The 14,719-nt window shown below is 38.7% G+C and overlaps 1 protein-coding gene and 1 long non-coding RNA gene across 4 annotated transcripts in view; one reads left to right on the forward strand and one right to left on the reverse strand.

The window, feature by feature from the left end:
* Positions 1-1,127: 1,127 nt before the first annotated feature.
* The window catches only part of LOC121384516 (DNA ligase 1-like), a 40,147-nt gene continuing 26,555 nt past the window's right edge, over positions 1,128-14,719 (reverse strand). For 2 of the 3 annotated variants that reach the window (XM_041514931.1, XM_041514932.1), the window contains exons 2-8: positions 13,427-13,623; positions 12,200-12,292; positions 11,704-11,749; positions 6,569-6,637; positions 3,509-4,641; positions 2,362-2,439; positions 1,128-1,788 (exon numbers count right to left, since the gene is read on the reverse strand). In XM_041514931.1, the coding sequence (XP_041370865.1) occupies positions 1,538-1,788; positions 2,362-2,439; positions 3,509-4,641; positions 6,569-6,637; positions 11,704-11,749; positions 12,200-12,292; positions 13,427-13,623 (1,867 nt within the window). In that variant the 3' untranslated portion in view covers positions 1,128-1,537. The remainder of the gene's footprint in view (positions 1,789-2,361; positions 2,440-3,508; positions 4,642-6,568; positions 6,638-11,703; positions 11,750-12,199; positions 12,293-13,426; positions 13,624-14,719) is intronic. The other variant, XM_041514933.1, reaches the window with a different exon arrangement.
* The window catches only part of LOC121384517, a 6,438-nt gene continuing 787 nt past the window's right edge, over positions 9,069-14,719 (forward strand). The window contains exon 1 of the long non-coding RNA XR_005959406.1: positions 9,069-9,238. This is a non-coding gene — a long non-coding RNA (uncharacterized LOC121384517). The remainder of the gene's footprint in view (positions 9,239-14,719) is intronic.

Raw genomic sequence — 14,719 nt, forward strand, 5'->3', positions numbered from 1 at the left:
CTTCCAGGCAAATATTTTAAAAGTGCACATTTATGCCTCAACCATCATAGTAATACAGGGCATTCTCTAAATAGAAAAAGGGAACTTCTATACTAAAATGGCATCTTTAAACTGTGTTGCCAGGAAGACAACAATTCTCGCCCCTTCCCCACTAATTACAGTCCTGAACCTAAAACACTAGTGTGTTAAATTGGTTTATAGCTTGCAACAGCAAGTATAGCGTGGTATTTTGACCCCGTAGAGTACTGACCCCAGTCACTTTTCTCCGTAGAAAGCTGCCCCCTTTGTCTACGGGGGCGGAGGGTGGTGGTGTCCAGTTTGCAACGTGCGTGAGTCGTAGTATTACGGGCTTCTCAGGAGAGAGTGGTTTTTTTTTTACTGTAGATGACGGACTCCTATGACGTAAAAAAGGTGACTGGGGGTCAGTATTCTACGTGGGCAATATACCATGCTACATCGAAAAAGAAAGCTGTTACAAAGGATCAAATGAATTAATAAAAATCATTTCTTTCTTTTTTGTGCTGACATAGTTTCTTGGTGATGATGTTACAGGATATACCTTCAGTTACATTAAGTGCTTAACAAAAACAGTTGACTACAAAACGAATCCACAAGAAAATAATTAGCACTATGTTATTATATATACATACATTCGTTGGCCTGGCGAAATAGATTTAGCACCCCTATGTTTTGGTAGGAAAATATAGTTTTTATAGGTTAAACAAATTTGGCGGAATTGTTCGAACACATGTACTCCACGAGCAGCCTTCTGAACACACGTGCTGATTTGAAGTTCATGTCCTAAATGCTGAATTTGTTTCACAATGTCTGATCAGAAAAGACCCTTTGCGAACATAATGTATATGGTGGCTTCAGTAGCACTGGTTTAGTCATTAGGTTAGATGTTGTGTTCATAGTCTAGTGCAGCTTCCATCCAAGAGTGGGTTTTTAGATCAGTTGTGGACTCTTGAAATGTAAGGTCATTACATCATTCGCTCCCATCTTATCTCGATCTCTGTTTCTCGCCCTATCTCTCTCCCCCCCCTCTCTCTCTCCGTCCGTCTCCGTCCGTCTCCGTCTCTCTCCCCCTCTCTCTCTCTCTCTCTCTCTCTCTCTCTCTCTCTCTCTCTCTCTCTCTCTCTCTCTCTCTCTCTCTCTCTCTCTCTCTCTCTCTCTCTCTCTCTCACACTATCACCACCACCAGTTAATCTGTATCCTGAACAAACAAACATCTCAGATAACCAAGGTCCATTACAAGTGTATCATAACCTTTAATTTAGACATAAGCACTAACCTAAATTAACAGGAAATCGGGCGTTCCCAATTTTTTTATATGAAGTAGGTTTAAGATCCCCCAACCCATCCCGATCGTTGGTTTGGTCCACCTAATCTGATTCACGAACAAACTAATGCATACGTATCACTGTATAAAACACTGTATAAATAATAAAATAAATTAAGAACTATTCTTTGGCATGTAACTGCTAATGGACTCTAAATAGGCAGTTACATAACTGATCTAGTTTAATCGTCTGCTTTAGACCTCGTCTTCATCGTCAACGCTCAAATTGTATTTTCTTCTGGCTCTTTCAAAAATGTCATCATCGTCGTCATCGTCATCGAGATCCAAAGAGTCTAACGAAACACGACCCCAGCTCTGACTCCTGCTCTTGTTCTGGCTCCTGTCACCACTCCGACCTCGACTCCTACTCCTGCTCCTGCTCCTGCTCCTACTACGTCGGTAACCCGGCGTCAGTCGTGATTTAGACTTGTCCGTAACGTCATCATCTGATATGTACAAACAATATTATATATAAAATTAAAATATCACAAAAAACCCCAACAAAAAACCCAAAACAAAACAACAACAAACAAACAAACAACAAAAAACAGAAGGAGTTTTGTCCAGGCCGGATATACGTTCTTGTTTATGCTTATGACTGCTAGCCAATTAAAGAGACAGACCCTAGTTTCTAAAAGGCACGTTCGTCTTAAGAAGTAATGGTTAACGAGACAAGCGCTGGTTATTTTTAGACGGCATTTCCGTTTAAACATCACAGGTTTTAGCTTCTCTCTCTGTTATAACCTTATCCAAATGTGTGTTACATGTTTGTGGATTGAATAAATTTAGTGTCCATTTTCACGGGCTGAAACTAGGGACTGCGCCTTTAAATATCAAGGACAGGTGAAGGTATTTTCTAGAGATCTATAGTAATATAGAACAATTGGAATCTACATCAAAAAACCCAGTTATCCGACCAATGTATTGATTAAATTGGTTGTTAGTATGACGTCCCCATCCAATCTAGCACCCAAACCACTGAATTTAATTATTAATTTAATATTAAATGATATGCATACCTGACTTGGATACACTGATTGCGTTTTTAGCTTCTTTGACTATTTTCTTTACATCCTTCTTTTGATGCTTCACATTCCCTGTAATTAACAAAGATATATCATATATCATATACATATACATATACATATACATACATACATATATACATATATATATATATATATATAAAAAAAAAATAAAAAACATACATACATACATACATACATATGGATGGATGCATGTATAGATATATAGGTAGGTAGAAGGGGAAATACCAAAAGCCAGCCCAGTATTATCGAGTTATCATAGGACACAGAACAATAAAAGTACATCTTTCAATAACTACATCTACTTTTAATGTTGAAAAAGAAGCATAACGTTATAACGAAATATTTTGAGGATGACTGGCAGGTTTTAAAAAGCACTTGACGTTTCAGGTATCATGTATTTCTCCAAACATTCTTTGAGAGCTAAGAGCTAATTTATATACTTTATAAAATTAACCGACCAGTGATCCATAACTGGTTCAACAAAGGCCATGGTTTGTGCTATCCTGCCTGTGGGAAGCGCAAATAAAAGATTCCTTGCTGCCTGTCGTAAAAAGAGTAGCCTATGTGGCGACAGCGGGTTTCCTCTAAAAAAACAGTGTCAGAATGACCATATGTTTGACGTCCAATTGCCGATGATAAGATAAAAAATCAATGTGCTCTAGTGGCGTCGTTAAATAAAACAAACTTTACTATACTTTATAAAATTAATCTTTACTATTTTTATCCAGAATTCTTAAGAAAGCAAATATGTATGCTGAGTGACAGCACATCAATATTTTGATATTCTTGAGTTAATTTTACAGCACAAATATTATGTATGGGATGGATTAATGTGTAGTTATCCGTCACAAATAACTTTAAAATTAGCGAAATATGACACTTGCAACTTTGATATTGTAAGTAACAAAGGCTGTGATATGCACAATCCCTTAAAAAGATCTCTTGCTACGAAATTAATCGAAAAAAGAGTAGCCCTGGACTGTAACCATATTATGCCCGACGCCATATAAAACATTATAACCGTAATTAATGTTGTGCGTCATTAAATAAAGCACTTCTTTCGGTATTTCTTTCTTTCTTTCTTTGATATTTCAGCTTTAAAACACTCAACACTAACCTTCCGTATCGTGCACTTCAACTACCACAATGTCAATGCCTTCCATCTTGGGCGTTTTCCCGCTAGAATCCCAAGAGGGTCCTGCGTTGTAATCGAACATGTCCTTGAATTTCTTCTCATACTTCTGCTTGGCTTTATTCTCGTCGAAATCACTAACATTTGGTTTCTTTTTACGTCTCGGTTTGGCACTATTATTATCTGTGTCATCTCCGTAGGCTTCCGGCAAACCGTATTTGTGCCGATTCATGAGTTCGTGCTCAAGAACGCGGCTTGTGACGTACTGCGTCCGGAAGCGACGCCATTGTTGTTCTTGGAAACGTTTTCGAACAAACATGAGTTGTCTCTGCTGGCGCATCTTCGCTTCGTTCCTGCGTTTTTCCTTCTCTTTATTTTCAATCTGGTTTTGTTTAATCATGTCCATCTCAACCTTAGCTAATTTATCAATAAAGCACTGTTTCCTTTGTTTCTTAAACGAATCGGACCCGTACACAGAATGTATTTTGATCCACGAATGCGTTTCCCTGGGATTTAGAATGTGCTCTTTCTCTGAAGGCACTGTCCTTTTCTGTTCGAGAAACTCCGAATCCGAGTGCGAAGTCTTATTTCTGTCGTAGTCGTGTTTCATGTTCCTTTTCGTAACACCTATATACGCCTTGTAAATATCCTTAATGTCGGTGAGGGTCGGCTTGTGGGTTAGCTCCCTTTCTTGTCGTCTGCTTTCTCTTTCGGAAATATGAATTGGCGGTTCGCTTTGTCGGAAGTCCGCCCGCCATTGATATCTGTGCTTCATTGGTTTACTTTCTATTTCTGAATCGGGACTAATTACAGGAGAATGCTTTTGCGTTTCTACAGGGTTAGGTTTATGTTGTGGTACTTTAACCTTTCTTTGTGTAGATGGAGATTCGACAGAGGGTGATTGTACCTTGTTTGGGTTACTGGCATGAAATATATCCACTGGCTTTTCTTTTGGTCTAGGGCTTTGTTCGTGGTACTGGTCTTTGCCGTGCTGCATTTTATCATTTCCTTCTAAATGTCTAGGACCGTCCGTTGCACCATTGGATTTCTTTTCTTCCTTGTTCTGTTTATTTGCTTCTTGATCATGCTGATGACGTTTGGTCTTTTTTCGACCATCGCTGCAGTGAAACAAAAACAAATTTAGCTAAAATAAGTCATGATAATGGTGATCATACATTGTAGACAAAACCTATCCAATAAGTTGGTTGTAGTGCAAGAAAGAAACGTAGGCTTAAGCATTTTCCACTGAGAAAAGATAATTAACCATTTTCGGATGCCACCGGTGGGGTAGGACATTCTCACATTTCGCGAACGCCTGATTCCTTCACTGTTATGATAATGCTTCATGAGTATGTCATCACACCTGCACGTAATTTAATGAGCTTTATCCGGTGCTAGTTTTAAACTAGTCTGGAAGTGGCAGTCTTTTTTTTGGCGGTCAAAGAGGGATGCAATCTCCAGTAAAGGATCTCCTTGGGAGTGGATGTCCTCCTATAGACGAGACACTGAATAGAGATTCATGAAATCATGTACTATTTTGTTACATACCCTCTGCATTGTGCAGAAATAAGGACCTGATCATGAATTACGGTTTTGTCGTGTAGGTTCTATGTGGTTCTGTCAAATGAAAGGAGTATTCGGTATCCATCTCCGAGGACTGAACACTTGCCAAGAGGTAACGTTTGATGACAGCAAATTTACAATATTATATCTCACACTTTAAGACTTAATAACACAATTACCTATACTTAACATGTTTTGTTTTATCACGGGTTGATTCAGGGGATAGTGACAAACATTAGAATGGTCGGACATGTTTGATAGAAAAATTATAGAAAAATAAAACAAATATTTAGTTATAAAGGGTTGTTTTTTCCTCTACGCTGGCCGCACTTTTCGAAATGTTCCGAGTTCGGTATTTGTTTTTGTTCAGAATAAATGAATGTTTAACGACACCCCAGCACGAAAAATACATCGGCTATTGGGTGTCAAACTATGGCAATGCAAACAAAGTGATGATCAACACCAATATAAAAATTCAAGACTCAAACAAAAACACAGTGTAAAGAACTGTGCAAAAACACAAACATCACAGAGACACTGACTTTTACTCAAAATTTCAATTTTGTGCTGTATTGGCCATTCCCAAAGAAAATGTTACACCCCTGCAACACGGTGAGGTTTTTGTTCAGAGTTGGGATGTTTGGTAGGTGGGTTGGTATAGAAAGGTTGCATCCAAAGCCAGATTTCATTTTGACTTTTGACTTTGGCAGACACCACGAAGACGTTCTAACTTCTGAGGCATGTTCCGTGAAGACAGAATCGAACAGATCAATCTTACTGGGACAATTTAAAACTGGAAGGACCGGCCTTGAGAGTGGCAGTCCTGCTATAAACGAAGTAGGAAGTTGTAGCGTCCTGGAAAGAGGTAGTCCTCCTAGTGGCGAAACAGTTTACAGTGACTCATATATAGAAGCAGTACTGACTAGAAATACGATTTTGAAAGTGCTGATGTTTTTTGTGTGGTTTTTTTCAAATTAAGAAATATTAAGGTGATGACAATGTCAGACAAATGGTGATAGATAAAAAGTATGAATGAAAAAAACTACAAAAACTGCCAGCTTAAAGTCGCAGACGCTAGTTTTAACCCGTAAAAAAATGGACACTAAGTTTAGTTAATTTACAAACCTGTAACTCATTTGGATAAAGTTACAATAGAGTGAAAGAATAGTCTCTGATGCTAAAACAGGAAATATTCTTAAAAATAGACTAGAACTCGAATCAATAAACCGCTACTTCTCAGACTTTTTAAAATATGAAAAATGCAATTTTTGGTACTACAAACACCAGGATTACCAGAAACACCTCGGTTCTACGGAAATGGATAATCTAAAGAATACAATATAAGTAATGTTTGATTTCAGTCATCATAAACGGCTCTAATAGTGAAAAATATGCAGTAGTGTTTAAAAACTAGGGTCTGTCCCTTTAAGAAACTTGTCACCTTACGTCTACACTATGGACCTGCCATTGATGTTCTCTTACCTGTCATTGACAATGGTGTTTTCGACCCTCGCGTTGGCCCAGGATGTGGCAAATTTATTGTTTCTCGATCTGAAATATCCAAAAGATGTTTGACACATAAAAAGAAACAGGTTGTTAACTAATAGGTAATCGAATTAATACCAAGCTATTTGTAAATATCCACTATCGAGAAAGATACGTTTGTCTTGAGTTGTTGTACCGTCGAAGAATCAGTGAATCAGTGTGGAACTGTGTATTCCGTCAGCGACGGAACTGTGTATACCAAAACTATCATAAACATTTAATAAGGACACAGTTGTATATACATAATCCCAGTGCAGGCTCAGCAAAGTGTATTCGAAACGAAAGTGGGTGGGGGGGGGGGGGGGGGGGCGGCAGGGGGACATTATCACCCCGATGGCCTGGGGAGGGACATTTATAGGTGTTAAGGACCCGGGCCTGTTAGAGTACAGGGACATGTTCCCTTGAGACAAAAATATTAATATCAGGTGTTCAAATACGGTATTTCCATAATTTTGAGGACAATAACAGGGAAAGTGTGTTTGTCTTTGTGTGTGTGTGTGGGGGGGGGGGGGGGGGGGCATGGCCTGCACAGACCCCCGTTCGGCAGCCATGCAGTAATAGACAGAACATCTGGCCACAACCAAGAACAATTAGAGAAAAACTCTGGGGTGAAGGACACGACCTGCTGTTCAATGATGAGTTCATGGAAGCAGTAAAACTAGCAAACTAAATTGATTTATTAATCCTCGGCTATTGAATGTATTATATTTGGTATTTTTGACTCGTAGTCTCAGAGGACACCCGCTGCAATTTGTTTTCTGTTAGCAACAAGCGATCTTTTATATGCACGTTTCCACAGACAAGACAACACATAGCACGACTTTTGATATACCAGTCGTGGGGCACAGGTTGGAATGGGAGGGGTGGAGGATTGATTTAACAATGCGGAAAAGAATATGTACATTACATATAGCCACACACGATTAAAGTTTTTCTTTTTATTGTAGCTAGAAAGTAAAGTTTGTTTTATTTAACGACGCCACTAGAGCACATTGATTTTTTATCTTATCATCGGCTATTGGACGTCAAACATATGGTCATTTTGACACTGCTTTTAAGAGGAAACCCGCTGTCGCCACATAGGCTACTCTTTTTTTCGACAGGCAGCAAGGGATCTTTTATTTGACGCTTCCCACAGGCATGATAGCACAAACCATGGCCTTTGTTAAACCAGTTATGGATCACTGGTCGGTGCAAGTGGTTTACACCTACCCATTAAACCTTGCAGAGCACTCACTCAGGGTTTGGAGTCGGTATCTGGATTAAAAATCCCATGCTTCGACTGGGATCCGAACCCAGTACCTACCAGCCTGTAGTCCGATGGCTTAACCACTGCGCCACGAGGCCGGTCTTGTAGCTAGAAGACCTCAGATGCGGATCCAAAGGGGTCACAGCGGTCCCTTGACCCATCCTTTGGAAAAAGTTAAGGGCCAAAAGTCTGCTATGGCCCATAAATATGTTTCATTCATGTTGCACAGTAGCTACATAATATTATATTGCATTAAAACAAATGCTGTACGTTATTCAAAGCTCAACAAATTGAGCAAACCCCTAAATTTGGAATCCCCTTAAAATTATGCTAAATATAGGCCTACTTTTTTCCTTTTATATTTCATAACAAATCATAGACTCTCGCCGATGTAGACGAAAAGCATGATCTATTCTAAATTGTTAAATAATACATATAAACCCGAGATTGCACCAGGATCGATCCCCGTCGGTGGACCCATTGGGCTATTTCTCGATCCCTTAATACTAATCGAAAAGAGTAGCCCATGAAGTGGCGACAGCGGATTTCCTTTCTCTATATCTGTGTGGTCCTTAACCATATGTCTGATACCATGTAAATAAAATGTGTTGAGTGCGTCAGTAAATAAAACATTTCCTTCCTTCCGAAATTGCAGTTTTAAGATACAACTGCCTAACGACCAAAATATAAATTTTTCTTGTGAAATGTAACGATTTTACTTTGAATTAAATGCCCCTATCCCACCTAAAAATAAAAATACATCACAATAATTTTATTTATTTAATTTTTTTATATTAAAACATCCAATAAGGATGATCGACAGGTTAAGACGTGACATTATATTCTGATTTTGACAAAGAACTGGCTGCCATTTTAGTGGACGAATATTTCTTCAGTAGTTAATATTCTTTGCATCATCAATCCTGCCGGTGACGAACAATTAGTATTACTGTTACATAATAGTTCTGCGCTACTTTTCTTCAGGCGTGGATGCAGTGGGAGGGTGCGCATTTCAATGATATTTCGACAGTTTCCGTTAAGTTACGAAAACTACCGAAGACGTTACCATAAAAACATCAACATTAATTTGACGTGACGTCAACAATGCTTTGGCGTTTTAATCAATATGCTTAATGATGTCAAAGCGATACTACGTACATTTGTCTGAATCTAGATTAACTTCGGAAATGTGCGAAAAGATCGCTATTTGACATTTATAATCATATTTATTTTAAATGTGTATACATATAAAATATTGGTCAATGGATCTAATACTACCTAATGTAGACAGACATCTAACTACCGTGCTGTTCTGTTCCAATATGTCCTGCAAATGTTGAGTGGAATTATCAATAGAGGTAAGTGATTAATTCTTTCTTTCTTTAATTGTTTCTTTATATGGACCGATGAAGTAGGAGGTGGGATGTGTAGGCAATATTTTATATTGTTTATATTGTGTTTGGGGATGGGGGGCACCCACATTGGAAGGAGGAACCTATACTGTCAATGAGTTGTGTTATGGTAAATATATATGTTTTCCAAATTTTAACCATATATTTTATCGAATTGTATACCAAATCACTGGCGTAGGGAGCAAGGGGGGCACGTGCCCCCCACTTTGTGGGAACAGCGATGTTTTTTTAATTTATATATTTATACATGTATTTATATATATATGTGTGTGTCCCCCCCCCCCCTTTTTTGGCACCTTCCTAAGCCCGTGCACATTTAGTTCGAATGTCGTCAGATTGACACACCTACGAACACAAAACGCGGTTTTTGATCTGCGAATCGATGAAAAGTAAATTTTCCATGGATCCGATACCAGTGAGATTCAGCTCAGTCGGTTGAGCCTTCGACCGACGTGTTTCGACCGTATGATTGAAACCCTTCGGCGAGACTATTTTTATTCCGTTACAACCAGTTCCCCACGACTGTTATATCAAAGGCTGTGGTATGTGCTGTCCGCGGAGAAGTGAATAATCTTCTCTCTTTTTCTGTTTTTCTTCTTTTTTCTTCTTTTTTTTTTTTTTTGGGGGGGGGGGGGGTCGGAGGGGGGGCTGCTAGTGGAAAAATATAGCGAATTTCCTAAAAAAAAAAGAGGTATGAATTACCAAACGTTTCACCTCTAATATCCGATTTTAAAAATAATTAATATGCTCTAGTGGTGTCATTGAAGAAAACATTTCATTTTATTTCAACTTATTTTCGTGCTTATATCCAATTAAGATTCAAGGACGATGTCCTCAGCTATTGTTAATTGTTAGTGGTTAGTGAGAGAGAAGAGCGTGAAGTGGCATTACACCTACCCATTAAGTCGTTAAAATTCGCTCTGGATGGGATCCGGTACCAGGATGCGAACCCTGTACCTACCAGCCTTATGTCCGATGGCTTAACCACGACGCCATCGAGGCCGGTTCAACAAAACAAATGTTTTTTAATTATCTCTGGTGCATTTGTACATGGGACGTAACTCGTGCAGTCCTCTTTGGTTCGATTTGGGTTTTTTTAATATTATTTTTGCCTTGCCTTGTTACTTTTCCAATTCTGTCCCGGGTGAGGCCCCTGGCTATCCAGATACCGGAACCGGGATGGACATGCCTGAAACCCTAGTGGTATAGGGGCATGCTCAAACAGTTCAAGCTCAAGCTATAACTTTTCCGACGGCAGCGATGATGGCGGCGACAGCATCATTTCTTGCGTTAAGTTCCAACGACAAGTTTTTGTGTTTAGTCCCCTTTCTCACAGCCCTTAAATCCTAGACCAATTAGACTTGGTTTATACGCAATTATATTGTATCTATATTCAGTGGTAAAGCGCTCGCTTGATACGAGGTCGGTCTAAGATCTATCCCTGTCGGTGGGCTCACTGGGCTATTTCTAGTCTCAGCCAGTGCACCACGACTAGTATATCAAAGGTCATGGTATGTGCTATCCTGTCTGTGGAATGGTACATATAAAATATCCCTTACTACTAATGGAAAGCAATGTGGCAGGTTTTCTCTCTAAGATACGTCAAAATAACCAAATGTTTGACATCCAATAACCGATGATTAATAAATCAATGTGCTCTAGTGGTGTCGTTAAACAAAACAAACATTAATATCTATGGATGTCCATCTCAGTACATGTTAAAAAACAAAAATAGTTTTATTATAACATTTTTTATTTGATTTCTTTTTTTAACAAATAATTTTAATATTTCAAATACATGTAACTAGATTAATATGAATTACAAATTATTGTTATTATAAAATTAATTTAAAATTAATTTAATTTAATGTTACTTAACATACAGAAGGAGTGAAGGAGAGACAACAAAACAGTTTATGGCAGGCGATGCATGTCATTCCGTGTAATTCTTCTTTTATACTTTATTAGCTTTAAAAACATGTTGAATAGAATAAACCCAAATAAATTATAATAAAATATAACATACTAAAATAAAAAGAGTTAATCAATTTCGTAACTGTGTTTAAATAAAAGAAAACTCATTACTTTTAAAATGAAATCTGACTGGATTTAACTAATGCATCGTTTGTCAATATAAATATATAAATATAATATATAATACAAAATTAAATCCTTAACTGTCATGTTATAGAATGTATATTAATTTTAAAGTACAATCAGTAGTACCAAATTGCTAAAACAAAATTGTCTATATATATATATATCCGTGTGTGTGTGTGTGTGTGTGTGTGTGTGTGTGTGTGTGTGTGTGTGTTGTGTATATAATGAAAATATGCTAATCATATTACATGTATGTATTTTAAAGCATGTTATTAATAATTAGATGAATTCGAGATATTAATAGTTCTTACCTGTTGAAACCTGCGTCACGAGACTGGGTTGAAACACCAGCATAGTCTGAACAAAACAAAGAATGCATTATAGCATATTAGTAATATTGGCAGTGAACACTATATTATACGGACTATTAAATCAAAGAAGGCTACACGTAGACCATCTCTAATTCAAACTAAAGATAACATGTCGAAGAACATCAAATGGTAGTACAGACGTGTGTATGCACGCGTATTTTCGCGCATGGATGCGTGTCAGTACTCGGGGTGTGTTTCAAAATTATGTAGGGGGGGGGAGGGGGGAGGGGGCTGAGGGATTTAAACCTCTTAAGGTGGATTCGGTAAAATGCTCCTCCAAGATAATTTTGAATTTCATGTGTTCGATCGCGCGATCCACCACACCTCAAGGCGAGTGCCCTACCAATGAGCTACATCTCGCACCAACATTTCCTGGGATGTCAGTTAACAGTTTGTATAATACACACATAATATACATGTATATGGCAACACTGACCTTTCGCTACAAGATTGTTAGTCTTAGGCAGTGGACCGTGGGGTGCGTCGTTGTGTGGGGCTGACAAGGAGTGTCGTAACGCATCATCTTCACCTGAAGAAAGGAATGTTTGTTTTAACGACGGGTGACAAATTCAGGGGCGAATCTAAGGAAACAATGGTGGGGGTGGAGCAGACTAAGGGGAAAAGGGCACATAGACCAAATCGTGAAACGTGTAACCCAAAATGTTTTTCTTTTATCAAGGCAGAAAAAGATAGGTACATGAATATATGTTAGGGGGCGGGTTCTGTGGTACACCCTGGATCCGCCGTTGAAATTTCGGCTATTAGTTGTATTGTACATGTACCAGTCTTGGTTGAATCCCTGGTTGGACTGGGAAAACTGGTATACATGGACCGGTCTTGAAGCCCTGGTTGGAATGCGAAAACCTAATGGGTCTATCCAATGAGGGTGTACATATGTATAATGTATAATATCTCAGTTAATCAACCTGGAAGCGTTAAGCTGTCGAAAGATATATCCTAGCGTTATATATCCTAATGCGTTAAACTGTCGGAGGATATATCCCAGCGTTATATATCCTAATGCGTTAAGCTGTCGGAGGATATATCCCAGCGTTATATATCCTAATGCGTTAAGCTGTCGGAGGATATATCATAGCGTTATATATCCTAATGCGTTAAGCTGTCGGAGGATATATCCCAGCGTTATATATCCTAATGCGTTAAGCTGTCGGAGGATATATCATAGCGTTATATATCCTAATGCGTTAAGCTGTCGGAGGATATATCCCAGCGTTATATATCCTAATGCGTTAAGCTGTCGGAGGATATATCCCAGCGTTATATATCCTAATGCGTTAAGCTGTCGGAAGATATATCATAGCGTTATATATCCTAATGCGTTAAGCTGTCGGAAGATATATCGCAGCAGTATTTTGATTGGCCGAATGAAAAGTGATCTGTGAACTGAAAGCTTGTTGGTGGTGTTGTGTTGATGATTTTGTTTGTGTTGTTGATGTTCTTTATGATGTGGTTGTTTTGTTGTTGATGATGATGTTATTAATGTTGTTATTGATGTTCTTGTTGCTGTTGAGGTTATTGTTGTTATTGTTGTTGTTGTTACTTCTGCGGCCACTTTGCTATCTTCGCAAACCAAGGTACCATTCCAACTATGCTATACGGAATGGTTTGCGAAGATGCCATTTTGCCGGCATCACTACAATACCTTCTGGTTTTCGTGGTGGCAGAGACTGCTGTCGTCTTGAAGGTCTCGCGTTGTCGGCTCGAAGATGTTGCCCTTCGTAGCGGTAAACTGTATAGTTCCCATCATGCTCGGGTCTCCATGACGACACAAGCTGACCATTAGGCTTAGTTGGCGGAAGTGACGTGTCACGCTTCGAGACAGCTTGCCTACCACCAACTCTGCAAGAACAGCAACGACCCAATAATATTATAGGTTGCGTATGATAATATACTGTTGATTTTCTGAAAAATTTTTTTTTTAAACATCCCAGACACCACCCCAGATTTTGATGCGTAGGTTTTACTCATTTTGTCTTCTTATATAATTTGGTGAACTAAAGCATTGTTAGCTTGTTCTTCAGCTGCTTGGTAGTCACATTGGAGATCACACAAATGTTTTATTAACCAGTCTGGATAGCTCGCTCCAACCCCCCTTCAAATAATATTTCTATGTATATAAGTCAGAACATAAAAAAGAGGATTATACGGATAAATATCTGTATGCTTTGGATTTTGACTGTTGGATGACTAATTTGACGACAGTTCTTCCCACGAAAGCTGAGGTCACTAGCTTATTATGCGAATCAATTCACAACTGTTCCAATGCCCTCTTCCCTATCTTTACACGCAACGATGTACCATTCCATAATGGTGCCTTAGCTTGCGAAGATGACTCTTCCCACTGAAGCTGCGGCAGTTACAAAGTCTAACTAATCTGATGTTAGCTCATGTCGAGATGACCTGTCATTTGACCAATCAAAACACTGTTTGCATAACCGCCAATAGCTAAATAAACCTTAACGTTATAAAAAATATGTTTGTTTTGTTTAACGACACCACTAGAACACAGTGATTTATTAATCATCGGCTATTGAATGTCAATGTCTCAGAGGAAACCAGCAAAACAAATTTGTTATACTAGTAAGGGGTCTTTTATATAAACCTTCCAAAAGCTAGAGCAGCACATACCACGGATTTTGATATACCAGTCGTTAGGCACCGGTTTGTAAAGGAAAATCTAATCAGATAATGGGTCTACCAAGGGGTTTCGATCCTGTGACACAGCCATTTCAGGCGAGCGCTATGGGATCACGATTCGTGGCGAAGATTCGCCTGGCCACAAAAATAGCATTGGCTTTAGTCAAATCTTCTATTGCGGCTATCTAAAACGGAGTGGAGGTAAGATCCAATTTCTATCGGATTGGTTAAATTAATTAAAATTGCTGAATAAGTTAAATAGCTGTCTGCCAACTTTGACGGTATAATAGGTATCAGT

This window comes from Gigantopelta aegis, chromosome 10 (assembly GCF_016097555.1).
Source record: "Gigantopelta aegis isolate Gae_Host chromosome 10, Gae_host_genome, whole genome shotgun sequence".
In the NCBI taxonomy this organism is placed as follows: Eukaryota; Metazoa; Mollusca; class Gastropoda; order Neomphalida; family Peltospiridae; genus Gigantopelta; species Gigantopelta aegis.